The following is a 19,020-nucleotide window of genomic DNA, read 5'->3' on the forward strand; positions in this document are numbered from 1 at the left end:
CTAGGTTAAAAAATAGGGGTTGTTGGGATCAGATTTTCACTTTAAGACAAATAGCTGAGAAATTATGGGAATATAACAAGGATATATATTAAAACTTTTATGTATAAGATAAGCTACCAAGAGAAAAGCTTAATTACTACAATTATAAGTACATGGAATATAATCAGAGCAATACAAATGGGCTAACGTAAAATCAGGTGCAAGACACAAGTGCACATTATCTCCACAGTTCTTCATCATCTAAATCAGTGTTTTTCAAACTTTTGGTACCCACTTTTAATATTTTAGTTATATTTCATTCAAACATAATTGTACAGATATTTTATAACACATTTGTGTTATAATAAATTACAACCATGAAAAAAACTATGAAATTTAAACTTTCAATAATAATAAAAAAGTTTAACGAAATGAATGAAATTTATCACAGTTCTGACGTCATGGTTTGAACTGTTTGAATTTACACTTTTAATGCAAACAGTTTGAACCACACAGTCGGAACTTGTGTGATCATGCCCCTCAACCAGATGCAGTCCTAATGTCATTTGATACATGCCAACATAAATTTTGTTTAAAACTTTCTTTAGATTTTTTTAGTTATTGAAAAATTAGTTATAGAATAAACCTGCATATACTTTACAAGATGACAACAAAATACAATAGTAAAAATGTGTAATCAAAAGTTTAAAAAAAAAGGTGCCTTGTACCCCCCCCCCCCGAAGACCTTTCACGTATCCCCAAGGGTACACATACCATTCCTTGAAAAAACACTGATAAAAACACTGATCTAAATGGATCACAATACAAAGGAAAGTGGCATTAAAAGTGGATGTCAAAATCATAGCTGTTAATCTCAGCACTTTAATGTAGATGTTATACTCTTAAATATTCCAGAACATTGAATAATTGATGTGACAAATTTGGTAGGAAAATAAGTAATAAAAAGACAAAGACTGAAAATGAACAAACATTCATTTAAACAATGTTTGTTTTTCATTGTTTAAATGAACAAACATCATCTTGAATGGGAAACCTATAGAAGAAGTCAAACATTTCAACTATTTTAGGCACAATCTTTAGTGAAGATAGCAAATGAAATATGTAAATAAGCAGCAAAATAAACAAGCTTATAAATTTATATGAAATAAGAGAGAAATTAGTCAAAACATTGAAATAGAAAAATTCACTTAAACACTGTATATAAGACAGTGTTTAAGTGAATTTTAACTTAGAGATCTCAGAGCTGGGTTAGAAATAAAGTAATTCATCAAAAGCTAAATAACACAGATGAGTTTGAGAAAAATTAGGGTCAGATTGCATCATCTAATCATATTATATTGTATTAAAATCATATTAAAACAAAAATATTAAGAAGGAATGACAACATTGTTAGTGTGAGTGGACCTAATCTCAAGTGGTACAGTCAAAACAAAATGGGAGAGGAAAGGTTAGCAAAACAGGTGTTTGATACCCAGATTGAAGGAGAAAGACCAAGAGCTAAGTGGATTGATTCAATTAGAACTGAGGTAGAAGACAAATATAAGATTTGGCAATACTGGAGTTCTGCAAATTAACAGGCTAATTTGAAAGAAAACTGTTGATAGAAAGAAGTTAGTAATAGTGTAAACTTAATCATGTAGTACTAATAAAGTATCCTTTGATCATCCTTCCATTGAGGGCACATTTCGATGATAATGATGACAATTTAGTGATTAAGCTATGAACCTTCAAACTCAAGTCTTCGAATGTTGAGTATGCTGTTAACAGTGTTTATGTAATTTCAGTACTTATTTCTTAAAAATTTGTTAACTTCTTTAAAACTAATCTATCAATCTTTAATCTCTTCATCCAAAGTGAATTTATTATTATTATTAAGAGAAACCTTCAGGGAGTTACAAACTCAAAGGAGGCTATACTATTCACACTAGCTGTCATGACTGTTCTTGAATTCATTCATGCTATTTGCACACACACACACATCTAATGGTAATCTATTCCAATCACACACCACTCTATGAGAGAAAAATCTAGCCCTCACTCCCTTCTTGATAGCATTCGTTCTCAACTTCCAAGGATGACCTCCTATGTTTTCCCCACCCTCCATAAAATGAAAAATTCCATCTACTGAAATTCTGCATAATCCTTTCAGGAGTTTGTCTCAATCATATCATCCCTCTTTCTCCTGTTTGCTAGTGTCTGCAGCCTACAAATTCTCAATCTATCTTCATAGTCAGTATTCCGCAATCTTGATATTGACACTTTTCATTGCACTCTCTCCACTGTATCAGAATCACCACAGAAACTAGGAGATCAAACCTGCATGCAATAGTCCAAGTGAGGTCATATCGAGGCCTTGTAAAGTCAAAAATGAGAGGCAAGGTTAGTTTTAGCAGTGCAATTATTCTCTGAGTCATATTTACAATTTCTGCTATTATTTCACTTGAACTTCAACTTCCTGTCTACTAAAACTCCAAGATCCCTAGCCTGATCAGTTTCTTCTAACATAATTCCACCAATATAATACGATAGTGGATATCTAATCACACCAAAGTGCATGACCTTACATTTACTAACATTCAATTGACAGCCATTTTCAAATGCCAACAATTCCAGCCTATTCAAATCATTCTACAAGTACTGCATATCAAATACTCCTGATTAACCTACCTATCTTTGCTTCATCAGCAAATAGCTGTGTTGCATGTCAAATGGTTCCCAATGTCATTAATGTACAGATTGAATAACAATGGACCCAGGACTGATCCTTGAGGCACACCACTGGTTACCTTGAATCTTGCATTTTCACACACACCCACTTTTGACTTTTTGATATTTGTCAGTTAGCCAGCCTCTTATCCATACTAATCGTTTATAATCCAATCCCATATACTCCAATTTACGCAACAGTCTTCCATGCTGTATTCTGTCAAAAGCCTTAGCAAAATCCAAAAGTATCACAGTGTATCCTTTCTCCTTGTTTCACTCAGTGGTAACATTATAAAATGTGAGCAAGTTGCTAAAACATGACCTTCCCTTAATAAACCCATGCTGTTCATTGCAAAGTACAGATTCTCGGTTAACCCATCTCTGAATGTGAGCCCTAACCAACTTTTCCAAAATCTTCACCACCACCACTCCTAAGATACTGAATGGTCAATAGTTGGATACATCTGTCTTTGCACCACCCTTGTGCAATGAAACTACCATACATTCTTTCCACTCCTGTGGAATATTCCCTGTTCTGAGACCCAAATTATATAGTCTGGTCAAGGGAATAGCCAGTTCAGTTGAACACTTTTACACCCATGTTGATATCCCATCAGTTCCTACTGCAGAATTCTTATTCAGTTTGTGCAACAGCTCTAGTACTTCCTCCTCATATGAGTTTCCTCATACAGTGAAGAGATAGCAGTAAGTTCAATGTTGCATATACCAGGTTGATAGCTTTCAGCAAAATGGCTACTCAATGACTTCTGCATTAATCACCAGCATACCATCTGCAATCAATAGAGTTATCTTTCAAATTCATTCTTTTACTTGTAGCATAATAATAGAATTCGTTTGGGTTGTCTTTAACTTGCAGAGCCAGTTTCATTTCATACTCAGACTTTATTTTCTGCACAACACTTGTGATTCTTACCTGCTGCTTATAATTATCATAACTGACATCATCCTTATGAACAAGATATTTCTTCCACATCATCTTTTTCTTGCGAATCTCTTGCTTAATTAGATTGCACACCCATTTCACTCCTACTCTATTTATTCTTTGAGCTCTAGGGAAACATTCTGATTTTGCATCATTTAAGCATTTTTTAAACGCTTCCCATGTGCTGTCAATATCCTTCCCATCCAACAAGCGATACCATGGTGCAGAACCCAGCATATTCCTGAGGTGGTCATAATTTTCTGATTTGTAATTCAGCATGTAACCTTTTCTAAACTTAACCACTTCCCGAGTAAGTACTGCATGATTATTGTCACCAATCGGAGGCAGAATAGTTATGTCTTTAACTGAAACCCCTCTGATAATATAATCAGATCTAACACTCTTTGACCACAAGTTCCTTCTGTCACATGCTGCTTTAATGAAAGTTGTCTGGCCACAGATGAATAAATTCAGTTTCATTCTTCTCATGTGATCTCACAGCTACCCAATCAATGTTCGGATAATTAAAGTCCCCCATTATGATTACTCTTTTTGCACCTATCATATTTATTTAGTGATGCATTTCTTCATCATTAGCAACTAATCCACCAGGTCTGTAACAACATGCCACTATGTACTTAATCTTGTTAGACTCCACCTCACACCAGAAGGCTTCAAACTCTTAGCTACTTAAGTAGTGCAAGCTAAGGCAACTCGGGGATGCCAAGCATTATATTCTCGTAAGCCCTCAGGTTAATTTACGAAACTTTTATAGTTTCTACAAACATTCGGCTTTGGAATAATGTTGGATCTAGTATCCACTTTGCCTATGTAATTATAAATTGTTTTATTTCTGGAATTTTCCATTTAATATTTTCAGAACAGGGTTGACCATAGATAACAAACTGCAGATGGGGGAGGGGAGAACTACGGTAATCTAATCATTATTTCACTTTGACTTTTCAAACCTTGTTTTCAGGCTGATTGGCCATTGCCGATTTTTCTATATTCAGCATTGACTATGTGCACTGCTGTTATCCATTCATTAAAAAGCACAACATAACTATATACTGTATTTTTCTGTGTATAAGACACCCTCATGTATAAGACGAAGCCTACTTTTTCGAACCCAAAATTAAGAAATCAATATTTGAAACATAGAACACATTTGATATTTTTTAAATATTCAAAGTATATTTAGTAGTTAGGTAATATTTTTAAGATGCATACTAAGAAAGTATGCACCACTCTCAGTTCCAGACATATCACTTGCTTCACCCTACTGCATGACTGCCTTCTTCTGAGTCACTGTCTCTCTCTCTCTCTCTCTCTCTCTCTATAATATATTCATTTTTAATATAAACTGACTATAAACCCAAGAATTATAACAAATTGAGATTTATTTGCAAACGCAACATGTTTCGTTGGGATTGACTTCATCAGGCATTAAGAACATAGAAAGATATTAAAAGACACTGAAACAAACATTGAGACACTCTAAAGCTATACAATTATAAAGTTATGATATTCGACAGTAAATTACAGTTATTATGAATTTGTGCTATAGTCTGTGTTAAAGTACTATTGTTGTACACTTGTGCATGTGTGGAACCACGCAATCTCCAGTATCTGATAGTAGAGCTGAAAGAGTCAGGCAAATTATAGCTGAGATTATTGTTCATATGAGGAGGGTCCAAGGCGATTTCTTTTGACTCTACAATGCAGCGTTCTACCTTATCATGGCAAATGTGTAGGTTTGAAGTTGTTGTCCAACTTACTTCATGTTGGCGGCTTTCGTTGTTCGTGTTTATTGAAAACAGGACATGGCCTGATAGGGCAGTAGCTCTGGTTCTCTTGTAAGCAATGTCTCTCTGGTGTTCCTCGAGACGTAGGAGGATAAATTTCTCCGTTTGGCCATAGTAAGGTTTTCCGCACTCACATGTGACTTTGTACACACTTGGAAATTGCAGAAGGTTGCGAGATTGTTTATAGTTTCTGAAACTTGATCTTATTTTTGGAAGAGTCAAGAAGCACATTTGTATGTTGAATTTCTTTAAGATTCTATTCAGTTTTTTGGATAGTGTGCTGATATATGGCAAAGAGATATAACCTTTTGTTCAAAATCCTCGAAAAAAACGTTGGCTAATACAGGAGAGAGGGGACTTCCCATAGCTAATCCTTTAACCTGTTTATATAGTTTACCTTCGAATTCAAAATAGCCAGAATTTACACAGTGAGATAGTAGAGAGAACATTTTAACTGTAATTTACAGTCGAATATCATAATTTTATAATTGTATAGCTTTAGAGTGTCTCAATGTTTGTTTCAGTGTCTTTTAATATCTTTCTATGTTCTTAACGCCTGATGAAGTCAATCTCGACGAAACATGTTGCATTTGCAAATAAATCTCAATTTGTTATAATTCTCGGGTTTATAGTCAGTTTATATTAAAAATTAACATATCCCAACCCTGAGTTAATAATAGTAGTCATATATATATATATATATATATATATATATATGAGATCATCCTTAGTTCCATCCATGGCATTGCTGATTCCACATTTCTTGGACTTCACAACCACCTCTTGCTTGACTCCATTCCATGAGTTTAGGACCAATTTGCATACCTCAGTAATGGTTGGTTTTTTCACTCTTCCTGTCAGTGTCAAGTTATTACCTGCTTTTTGCATCCATTTATTCCATTCTTCTTTCATCAGAGCTTCGAAGGAAATATGTAGTGGCTGTAGCCAATCTGTAAGTCCACCAGGAATAACTGCTAACTGTGTTCGCAAATCCGCTGCAACCCTTTATGTCTTTTCTGTTAAATGTGCTCGGAACTGATCAAACACAAGCAGAGCTGGCCTCCTCGAGAGTCCTCCAGATCTTCTGGACCAAATCTTTGCAAACTAAATAGCCATCATTTCTTCATTCATCCAGTTCTTATGAACTTGGACAAGAACGCCAGGGCTCTCTTTAGGATACGTTTTCCCTCTTAAAAATGAGCATAGGAGGTAGTTTGGTACCATCTGCACAGCATGAAAGGACAGCAGTATAGTGTCTTTTCATGACAACTTGTTTTGATTGCCACTGTTTTGCTCCCTTTCATATCAAGAGTTCTTTTGGAAGGCACATCAAAATTGAGAGGCACCCCATCCATGTTTGCAATCTGACTTGGTTCAAAAGTATATTTTTTCCAAAGTTTTATGACATAGGAGTAAAACTGTTGGATTTTATCCTCATAAGCTGGTGGCATTATTGGGCTAACTTGGTTCATGTTCTCATGGACAACCCTTCTCTCCTCATGAAGTTGAAGCACCATTTTGCCTTTCCTATGAAATCAACAATGTTTATTTCTCTTGCAAACCTTATATTGAATAAGCTTTGTTGACACACATATCCCACTCTGGCACTGCTCCATAATCCAAGTCTTAAGCCTCTGCTCTAAGTTTGGCCATTTTGCTGGTTTTCCTCTTAAGGCCCTCTTCTTTTTTGGCATCTTGAGTAGTTGTTCCTATTTTCTCCACTGTCTAATCATACTCAGTGGGAGGAGGTCCAAACTGTCTCTGAAGCTTTATTTCATTGTTCTTTTGTGTAATTGATGACTTTTAACTTGAATTTTGAAGAATATGACAATTGTTTTTTATTTTTGGACATTTTTATGGGCTAGTGCTCAAAATATTGTTAATGCATTAACTTACCCCGCCAACAAGTTGCAGACGTATGAATGCTTTCAGAGTTCCGATTGATTTATTCAGAATCAGCCATTAATGATGTCAATCGACAGAGTTAAAAAAGGCTAAGGATCGGCGGAAGCCTGTTCACAGAGACAGGGTACCGGCAGTTTCACCACGCAACCATGAGTTTCTCAACCAGTTACCCCCCCCCGTGTATAAGACAACCCCCAATTTTTGGTCTAAAAATTTTAGGAAAAAAGTATCGTCTTATATGTGGAAAAATACGGTAATTACATTCTGTAAGTTTTAAATTTTATTATTTTTATTCGTTTGCTTATTTTCTTATTGTATTGTTTATTCCATAATGAGTTTTCCAATCATTTAATCTTTCATGTAACTATTTATATTATACTTCCAGATTTTAATACATATTTTACGAATTCTTTTATACTGATTCAGTTTCTTTTTGAGTTTTAAAAGATTTTATGCTTATTCTTTTATTTGGCCACTATTTCTTCATGACCCACTGTCTGTACCATTAGTTTTTAGCTAATAATAACAGAAGAACAAAGAATAAGCCTTTTTGCCTTCAATATGGTCCCAAAATATATTTTTACTGTTAACTAAAAATATATTATGGCCATATTTTACTGTTTATTTCTTTTGATTTATATTACCACAAATATTCCAGTTTCTATGCCTTAATCATAAAACTACAGGATTCCAGTCAACTAGGATGAGTAAGCAGGGTAATAAACATAATAAGCTTGCTATTAAACTCACTATATAACTAGATTACTGACTCAGCCACATAATGTACAAAGGAATTTTAGGTCTGCACAAATCAACCACATGTTACCTGTTGTTATTAATGCCCACATGGCACTGAAGTACTATAACTTCTACAACAGGTCATGTTAAAAAAGATGAATATTACTACAAGTTTTAGTCAAGTGAAATGAACGAGCAACGAAAAAGGATGTTAACATTGTGAAGGAAACGCCATTTTAGAGATCTGCTTCTATCAACATTATGTATAAAAATGATTCACTTAAGAAAAAATATAAAATAACATTGTGAAAAATCTACATCTGTTTGAAAAAAATGTCTAGTTACTGAATTGGCATGTAGAAACTACTACAGAATAATAAAACTACTAAATATCTCTATCATTCAAGTTCTTTACAATTCATTTAACAACACAAAGAAAAAGACATGAGCAATTAAGTTCCTACGTAATTTTTTCCCCCAAAAGTATCAAACAGCTGAACTGATTCAAATAAGATTTCTCATATTTGACTGAAATAATTGAAAATCACTTTTTGTTATTTATTAATTATATATTACTTGCCCCCCCTCCTCCTTTTATCTTTTATGAAATTCAATATTTATGACCAAAGTACTTACACTGCCACCACCTGTATTAGTACCAAGCTCAATAATTGGTTTCTTGGTCCTCTGATGATCATCCAACTTTGAGGTAAAAGCACAGCATAACATTGCAACTGTCTGTACATCATGAAGTTTTATATAATGGTTAATTCTGAAACAATATAATACCAATTTATTATACATATTGAATAAATTTTATAACATAAGTGAAAATGAATAATTCTATTTAATATAAGAGATTATTATTAGTACTGAAATAAAGAGCCAAAAAGGCTTTATCTTGTTACAAAATTTTTCAAAATTTCACTTCGGCGATGTAAAATTATCCTAGTAAAAGTCACCCTAGCCTGGAGCGACTAGGGTGATTCGTAGTAAAGGTGGTTTACTATGTTTACCTTTACTACGAGTCGCCCTAGCCTAAACCAGGTGTTGGCTTATGCTTGGATCCGCCGAAACTTTTATAGTTTCTATATATTCGGCATGAAACTCTTAGAGTCTCTTTCTTAGTGTTTCTATATTCGGCTTGGAAATAATGTTGGATTCAATATCCACTTAATTTGTATAATTTTACATTGCCGAACTGAAGCCTTTTTTGGCTCTTTATCTCAGTAATTCTTGGTGCACCTTTTGGCAACTCATATGGTAAAGAATAACTTCTACGTCACTTCAACCTCAATATTTACACCTTGGTCTACCTACTCACTGATAAGACCTCAACAAAGGTCGAAACCAGTCTGGGTAGTGACCCTTCCTCTATAATGTATAGCGTCATACATGTCCGTAAGGAGATGTGCTTTACATTATGGAAAATACTAAGGACAGTGCTCAGAACTTACTCCACCTTTACTGAGTCGCCCTAGCCTGAACCAGGTGTTGGCTTATGCTTGGATCTGCCAAAACTTTTATAGTTTGCATATATTCAGCATGAAAACTCTTAGTCTCTTTCTTAGAGTTTCTATATTCGGCTTGGAAATAATGTTGGATTCAATATCCACTTAATTTGTATTATTATTACTATTTTCTCAGATATCTCCAATTGGAGTCAAAGACTCATCATGGGAGAACTGTAATATTATTTGCACAATATCTACCATACTTCTTGAATTCATTCACCAATGAAGCACTCGCAACTGCCTCTGGCAAACCCATTCACTACCCACCAAGCAAAAAGTCTAGTCTTCAAGCTCTTGCTAATTGCAATCTTACACAATTTCTAGGGAGAACCTTTGTTCTCTAAATTCCTGAGATGTACTGAAAAGATTCCTATAAAACTCCTTTAATATCTTATATACATTTTTAATTGTGCTCCCTCTTTTCTATCTATTAACTAGCTTTTGTAATCCAAAGACTTGCAATCAATCCTCCTAGGAAATATTGCAGAGACATGTCACAATCTTCTTCACTCATCTCTGGATCCTATTCACCATCTTCTCATCCCCAAGGAATCCAGGCAACCATATCTGTGCACAGTAATCTAGATGTGGCCTTATTAAAGAGAAATAATAACCTTCTAATCCCTGCTTGTCAGTGTGATCGTCAAGAAATATGATAAGCTGTTTTAGTCATCTTTGCAAATATGCCCTCTAAACTTTGACTCCCTATCCATCACCGCCCCAAAATTTCTAGCCTCGTCTGCAGTTCCACCAATATCTACTTCCTCAAATATCTAACACTATGCCACATTAAACTGGCTGACTTTCTCCTTTGCCCATACTGTCAACCTATTTGTCATCCTGCAGTATCACTATCATTTTCATCGACTATCACTCTTCTCAGTTTTATGTCATCAGCAAACAACTGGATATTTCTACTTAAATCATTTCCTATTTGCAACTGTTGTGTAAATTAAATAGCAGTGGACTAAGTATACAGCCCTGTGGCACACTAGTAGTCATAAGCCTTCTCCTGGACTACTCCTCTATAAACTACTCTTCAATGTCTATCCATTAGTCACCCTCTTATCTCCATCACTAGCTTCATACCTCGTTTGCTCCAATTTATGGAACAGAGTTCCATAGTGTCATGTCAAATGCAAAGGCATTTGACATAATTTGCTTACTTCATAGCCATTTCCTTTATCCAACTCAAATATTACTATTATAAAAAGTGAGTGAATTACTTAGGCAAAGCCTATCTTTCATAAAACCATGCTGATCCCATAAAGTAGCATATTCGTGTCTGTCTAGTCCTGAATTTGGTCTTTTAACCAAATTCTATAAAAATACAATGACCACCACTCCCAAGATACGGGTCTGTAATTTCCACCTCCATCTTGGAAATTCCTTTATGCAGTGGAATTATTTTGCCTAGACTTAAACAGCATGATGAGAGAAGCTGTTTAGAAGCTGATAAGAGAAAAATTCTTCCCGTCTTAAGTAATTTTCTCTTAGCAGCTGAATAATTTCATTTTCTTCTGTTATCTTTCCTCCTTCCAATTTATGTTCCCATAGTTGAGGACCCCCCCCCCCAATAACTACTTGCCCCTCCACTCATTGTGCTAATCTGATAATGCATATCATCCACATTCTCCCCTTGCACATCTACCATAGTTATAATAAAACCTACTATCTCACATCAGATAGCCTCAAAAGTACTGCCCTCTGCATGTCAATCTTCCTACTGAACTATTTTTTTTTGGATTAAATTCTTTTGCTATCATTATCAAAACTTTCCTTATCCTCTGAAAATGCTGTACTCATAGCATTCTATATCTATGACTATATCATCCTCCATCAACTAAGTTTCAATAATGCCTGTATCCTTCGGCCAAGTTGAACTAACTTCTTATTTTGGATGCTTCTAACATTAGTATATAAAAACTGCAGTATCCCTTTCAGCCTTTCTCATGTTGTTTATCTCACTCCATTTCAGTACTTGAAGAAATATATTCCACATGATATGATCCTTCTTCCACTCATTTACCTTAAGGATGACTGCACAAACATATAGATTCTGTGTTAAAGGCAAATATAGAAGTCAACTGCAGAATCAACATCTTTTAGGTAGTACAATACTAAGTCAACTCATGGTGAAGGCTGTATTCTTGTAAGCTCTCATTCAATTTAAAAATTTTTTAAATTAAAATGCAAACAGTTTTATAACTAACCAAGCAAACAGTCAGCTATGGATATTTATTGTTATTTTTTAATATACATACAAATGTACTACAAAAAAAAGACAGTAGATAGCATTTAAGAGAAATATCTATTTTGTCAACTGCTGAAGGAAATACCATACATCATCTAGACAAAGAAAAATATGTCAATACATGTAGAATCACAAGTCAGATACAGTATTGGCCAGTGTTCTTTTGCACTTTTTTTGCAGTAAAAAATAAAGACTGTATTTCAATAAGGTATTAGCAACTATAATTTATCAAAATCTCTTTACTGATGATAGGTAATTAAAAAAATTAAGCTTCAGTTGGAAACATCTGAAAAGAATCGCACTTGTACATTCTCCTAACCCCCATAACTGAGCTATCAATTTCCATTTTTCTACAAATTAATTGATCTTTAGACTGGTATTAGCAGAATGAGCCTAAGTCCAAAATGCAGAATTCTCAACAACTGAACTGACAACAGATATTTACAGCAGCAGCAGCCAACATTTCCTTTAGAAAATTATTACTGGCTTATTAAGAAGTTCTTTCAAATTAATATAGTAATTGTCAGGTTTTCTATATAGTCAGATCTGATGTTTCAACCCTCAAAGGCACTACTAACTGCATCAAACTACGTAGATCTTGGTCTTCCTCGGGTCTTTTTCTTGCCATCTGAGTTAAACACTTGGTCTGTTAACCTTTCTTTCCTCAATTCTATTTAAGTGACCACACCACCTTACATTAGTTCTGCTCACACATTCTTGAAATGCAAACATCAGGTCCCTTTCTAACACTTTCAATTTTAATGATTCTATTAACGATGCCATAGTTTCGAGTCAGTATATCAACTCTTATTTCTAATATTCAGAACCATGTAAAAAGAGTATATAAGACAAGTGAACATGTCTTGTATACTGTTTTTACCTACCTGTAGTCATAGTTTGTCATTTTTTTTTATTGCTGATTTAACTCCATATATATCACAGCAGTTCAACTTCATTAAAGGAGTCCTGAAGAACTGTAATGGATTTATTTACAAGTATAATATATGGAACAATTAGAATATATTAAAAGAAGGAGAAAACAGGAAAGAAAGAAAGAAATAAACAGCAACAAAGACTATCACTAAGAAAATAAGTTAAACTATACATCTTGGAGAATGCATAAGGAGTAAAAGATAAAAAAAATTATGTTCTCTAGATAAGAGGGACTTAAATGTACAATCACTCACTCACATAGATTGTAGCATCTTTCTACCAAATGGGTGCTGTGCCCATGGAGTTCCAACATCTGGATCTGCATTTGGTTGTAAAAGAGGACTAGCTTGTAATGCTGCTACAGACCATATCTGAAACAGTATATCTTTGTTAAAAAAAAAAAAAGAAAAACACAAAATTTTAGAAAAACAATGCCTTTTGATAATATCAGAAGACTTATTTGAATTAAGAACAAAAGTTACTGCTATGAAGTATAAAGGTTTGCTTTCTGTGCTTTCAGTATTTTCTAAAAAGTAACATTCATTCATTTAAAAGTTTTAAAATGCAACTTTTAAGATATTTATAAATAACCACATGTATTTCAGAAATTTTGGAATGAAGTTTTAAAATATAAATAGTTTATAATACATTTAGCATTAGAACAAAAGTTATTTCTTAGGTTTTTATTAGTGAGATTTATACACACCTGTACAAGATCTTTGCGACCTACAGCTGCAGCAACAGCTGCATTTTTTGTGCACATTGCTGTCACATCAGTGTCACTGAATCTACAAATTTCTAAAAGTTAGTATAATTTGTCATGGGGACATTGCAACATATAACAACATAATAGAAAAAATAATATCTTCTGTTACACCAAATTATTATATGATATCTGTATTTTTTGTACAAACAAAATATCTCCTAATCTAAAAAAAAAAATAATAATAATTTACACAAATGAGACATTGTAAAACAGCTGCTAGTTTTGAGGCTTCAACTTATTTCATGAGCACTGAGAAGCATTCAGATGTTTACGAAGAACAATCCTATTACTTGAAAGACACTTGAGACTTCCTAGTTTTTTTTGAAATTATTATAGTTAGTCATCATTTCTCATTTCCTTTCCATGAAAATATTTCTGAGTATCTTCACAGTGGGGCAGGGAATGTATCAGTCATAAATAAGAGCACTTGGAAACAATACAATTTTATTCCATCTCATTTCATGGGTTGGACAGTGTGGCCATTCTCTGGCTGATGTATGTTTTACAAGAAGATAAAGCTAAGATGACAGGAAGAAGACATCTGATATCACGTTATGCGACTAGCTAACTGAACTTAAGTTGAAAAATTCCTATCACACTTCATATATAAGAATTGAATCCAGAGATATTTCTTATACATGGGAATTATCACTAACTGTCCTATGAGGTGCTATTGTCATAAATAATACATAAATACAGATTAAAAAATAATAATTCAAGATATGTAGTCATGATTTTAAGAATGATTATTTTAATTAATAAAATTAAAATTCAAGTTTAAAAATTTAAGAGAAGTCAACACAAAAATCAAAGATATTCTAGATATCAGGAGTAATTACTTTGAAAGCTGCTAAATGAAACAAGAAATGACAGAACAGTGGTGAAAATATCTGAAAGGAATACAATCAGGAATACATATCAATACCTGAGGTAGTTTACCTAAGTTTCACAGGAACTGCATTACATAATTCAGAATGGCTGGTCAGTGGATCAAATTTCAGATGACTGGAGTAGAGCACTCATAGTGAACAGCAAAAATGGAAATAAAACTAAACGTGGGAATTAGAGAAGAGGAGAGAACGACTTTGTGTTTAACCAGTTCAGACTTATCAAGCACGTGAAGAGATGCCTGCATAAGTAAGGCACTAGATAAGAAAAGAAATCTCAAGTTGCCCAACTGTGTCATGAAGACTACAGAGAAGAGTATACAAAAAAAAGAGAAAGCAGGTAACTTATGTCTGTTCATGAATGCTAGGAGTATCAGAAACAAAGGGGTAGAGTTTGTTGCCTTGGTGAATACATTGGGACCTCAGATTGTAGGCATTAGCGAGCTTGGTTATCAGAGGCAGACTAACTTGTATCAAGTGTAAAGGGTACAATATTTTTAGGAAGGACAGGATTGAGGGAGGGGTGTGAGTTAGAAGTGGCAGTGAGTTAGAAGCCATCTGGTGTGAGGTGGAGTCTAACAAGATTAAATACATGCTGAGGCATTGTTACAGATCTAGTGGACTGGTTGCTAGTGATGAAAAAATACATCACTAAATAAAGATGATGGGATGGATGCAAAATGAGCCCCCCCCATCATAATGAGGGACTTTAATTATCTGAACATTGATTAGGCAGCAGTGCAATCTCCTGAGAAGAATGAAACTGGATTTATTGAGCTGTTGCAAGATAATCCTCATCCAGCATGTGACAGAAGGAACTAGAGGTCAAAGAGTATTAATTGAATTATACTGTCAAAGGAGATTTCAGTTAAAAACATCTCAGGTTGACAACAGTGATAATTTGGTAATGACTTGGGAAGTGGCTATGTTTATGAATGTTCCATTCAGAAAAGGTTAAGTGCTGAACTACAAAGAAGGAAATTATGACCAACTGAAGAGTATGCTGGATTCTGTGTCATGGTATCGATTGTTGGATGGGAAGGATATCAACAGTGCATGGGAAGCATTTAAAAAAATACTTAAATGATGTGATATCAGAATGTGTCCAATAGAGTTCAAAAAAAAATTTGAACAGGAATTGAAACGGATATGTAATCTTGTAAACTTATAAGCAGGCAAGAAGAGTTATAACTGTATGGAAAGTTAAGTCTGAGTACAATTCCAAAAGAATTCCATCATTATGCTGCAAGTAAAAGAGAATGAATATGAAAGAATAACTACTGAATGCAGATGTACAAGAGAGAGATGCAGAAGACACTGTTCAACTAATAAGTACTCATTTTGCTAAAAGCTATCAATATGGTGTATGCAACATGAGCTCACTGCTACTTCTTCACTGGATGAAGAAACTCAGGTGTATAAAGAGGAAATACTAGAGCTGTTGCACAAACTGAATAAGAATTTGGCAATAGGGAATGATGGGATATCATCATAGATATTCAGTATGTTTAGCTGAAATGGCTGTGCCTTTGACCTGGCTATATATGAGTCTCTGCACATAGATGATTTCACAGGAGTGAAATCAATATGGTGTATGCAACATGAGCTCACTGCTACTTCTTCACTGGATGAAGAAACTCAGGTGTATAAAGAGGAAATACTAGAGCTGTTGCACAAACTGAATAAGAATTTGGCAATAGGGAATGATGGGATATCATCATAGATATTCAGTATGTTTAGCTGAAATGGCTGTGCCTTTGACCTGGCTATATATGAGTCTCTGCACATAGATGATTTCACAGGAGTGGAAAGAATGTGTGATATTCCCATTACACAAGTGTGGTGCAAAGACTGATGTGTGTAACTATCGACCAATAGTATCTCTAGAGTGGTGGTGAAGATTTTAGAAAAGTTAGTTAGGACTTGTATACAGAAATGGGTTGACAGAGAATCTATACTTTGCAATGAACAGTAGCTTTACCAATGGAAGGTTAATGTTTGAGCAACTTGCTCACTTTCTGTAATAATGTTACCATTGAACTAGACAAGGGGAATGGATATACCATGATACTTTTGGATTTTGCTAAGACTTTTGACAGAATACAGCATGGAAGGCTGTTGCATCATTTGGAGAAAATGGGTCTGGGTTATACAATATTAGCATGGATAAGAGGATAGCTGACTGACATATCATAAAGTGGTATACAGGGGGGGGGGGGGGTTTGAGTCAGCAAAATTTAAGGTAACTAGCAGTGTACCACATGGATCAGTCCTTGGTCCAGTGTTATTGTTATATTGGGAAGATTTGACAAGTGACATACAGCTATCTGTTGATAATGAAAAAATAGGTAGAGTTACCATTGAATTAGACAAGGATAATAGATTACCTATGATATTTTTTTCTTTGCTAAGGCTTTTGACAGAATACAGCATGGAAGACTGTTGCATAAATTGGAGAATATGGACATCATAGCAGATCTGTGGAAATTTTTTGGTATCAAGACCATGAATTTACCATTTGTATTCTGGCTTATCAATTATATTTAACAGTTGTGAAGTTATCAAAAACATCTAATATGTGTAATTAACTGTTACTAGACTTTTGCTGTGCTTAAGGGTCAAAGCTGTATAACTGAGAGGAGACCTCCACATAGCCTTTAAAGGAATGCGGAGAACCGACCAAGGCTTCTGACCTAATGTCCAATCCTCACCTTCTTGTGGTGCACCCTGTTGGGTATCTACTTTGATACTGAACGAACGAGGATGGGCTGGCAATTTGGGATTTAGCCGACCAAATTGTATTCTTATTGGTTAAACCAAAATAAAAAATGATAGTACAACATGACAAAATTTCATGCCGGCTGGGGCGTCGCCCGGTTAAACAAGGCCCCAGTTGTTTTCGCCAGGGAACCAGGGCGAACAGCAAAAAGTCAGCTACTGGAACAAATCTGAAAACAAACCCCAACTCAACATCACCAGAGTTAAAGATCAGTACTATCAATGTAAGAAGCCTGAATGGCAAAGAAATGGAGCTAGCTGAGGAATTAGATAAGTACCAGATCGACATAATAGGGGTGACTGAAACAAAAAAGACCAAAACTGGCGAGATCTTTCTGAGCAATAAATACAAAATGTTATATTCAGGCAATGACAATCAAGGAAAAGAAGGAGTAGCCATAGTATTCAACACAAAATACGAGGCTAATCTTCTTGAATGGCAGTCAGTCTCAAGTAGAGTAATGTGGGCAAATATGAGAATGGGGAACTGGACAATGAGACTTATTTGTGCCTATGGTCCCACAGAAGGTTCTACTAAGGTAGAAGTGGAGGAATTTTTTGAGGCTTTAGAAAAAGCAACTGACACAATGAAAAAGGAAAAGTTGGTCCTTGTTGGGGATCTAAATAGCAGAGTGGGAAATGATTGCGAGACATAAAAATATTTTGGGAAAATTTGGAGAAAAGAGCAAAGCTAATAATAATGGCAAATAACTGTTGGATTTCTGCTCAGGACATGGACTGGTTATTACTAACAGCATGTTCCAACATAAAAATGTGCACAAATTCACATGGAGAGAAGAAGCTAGGAATAAGAAAAGTCTCATTGACTATGTTATTGTTGATAGTGATGTTTTCTCCCTGGTGCAGGACACCAGAGTGTACAGAGGATTTGAAATTGGAAGTGATCACTATTTAGTCTTGAGCAAGATAAAATTGAATTTCATATTGAAAAGAATAACATGTAAGAAAGTTTTAAAGCGAATAAAAGTTGAGCAGCTCTCAGATGTGAACTGTAGACTAAAATACAGAAAGATTATTGAAAAGAAAATGAAAGAGTTTGAGAACAGGAATCAAACCTTGGAGATTCAGTGGCAAACTCTGAAGAAAACATTGATTGATTCTGCCAGAGAGGCATGTGGTGAGGTTGTGTGCAAGGATAAAAAAATCAGAACTCCCTGGTGGACACAGGAAGTTAAAGAGGCAGTGAAGGAAAAGAAGAAAGCATATCACAAGTTCCTGGCAAATAAGTCAGCTTTTACTCTTACAGAATACAGAGACAAATGTAAGAAAGCTAAACATTGTGTAAAACTAGCTAAACAAAAGTCATGGGAGGACTTTGGCAAGAATATAGAAAATAAATATCAAGAAGGTGGCAAAATATTCTGGAGGTTGTTGAAGAAGCTTAGGAATGGAGGAAAGAGTGCTGTAAAAGGAGTTAGAGATGATAAAGGTGACATGAAAACAGGGAAAAAAAAATATCCTTGAAGTATGGAGTAATTACTTTGAAAAACTGCTAAATGAAACAAGCAGTGATGACAGCACAGTGATAAAAAACACTGACCAGGCATGCAGTCAGGAATACATATCCATACTTGAAGTAGAAAAAGCCATCAAAGGCTTGAAGTGTGGAAAGGCAGCAGGAGTAGATGATATTCGACCAGAAATGCTGAAGTATGGTGGTATAAAAGTCTTACGGTGGCTGCACTGCATAGTTCAGAAATCCTGGACAGAGGGACGAATTCCCGATGATTGGAGTAGAGCTCTCATAGTACCCATATATAAAAAAGGGAA

At 34.8% G+C, this 19,020-nt stretch overlaps 1 protein-coding gene across 6 annotated transcripts in view; it reads right to left on the reverse strand.

Moving 5' to 3' along the window:
* Wdr59 (WD repeat domain 59) overlaps positions 1 to 19,020 on the reverse strand; it is a 261,127-nt gene that overhangs the window by 84,186 nt on the left and 157,921 nt on the right. For all 6 annotated transcript variants that reach the window (XM_090397480.1, XM_090397478.1, XM_090397477.1 and 3 more), the window contains exons 18-20: positions 13,505 to 13,586; positions 13,057 to 13,169; positions 8,734 to 8,869 (exon numbers count right to left, since the gene is read on the reverse strand). In XM_090397480.1, coding sequence (XP_090253606.1) covers positions 8,734 to 8,869; positions 13,057 to 13,169; positions 13,505 to 13,586 — 331 coding nt within the window. The remainder of the gene's footprint in view (positions 1 to 8,733; positions 8,870 to 13,056; positions 13,170 to 13,504; positions 13,587 to 19,020) is intronic.

This window comes from Typopeltis vanoorti, chromosome 9, assembly GCF_054136105.1.
Source record: "Typopeltis vanoorti isolate ZY-2024b chromosome 9, IOZ_Tvanoo_1.0, whole genome shotgun sequence".
Taxonomy (NCBI): Eukaryota; Metazoa; Arthropoda; class Arachnida; order Uropygi; family Thelyphonidae; genus Typopeltis; species Typopeltis vanoorti.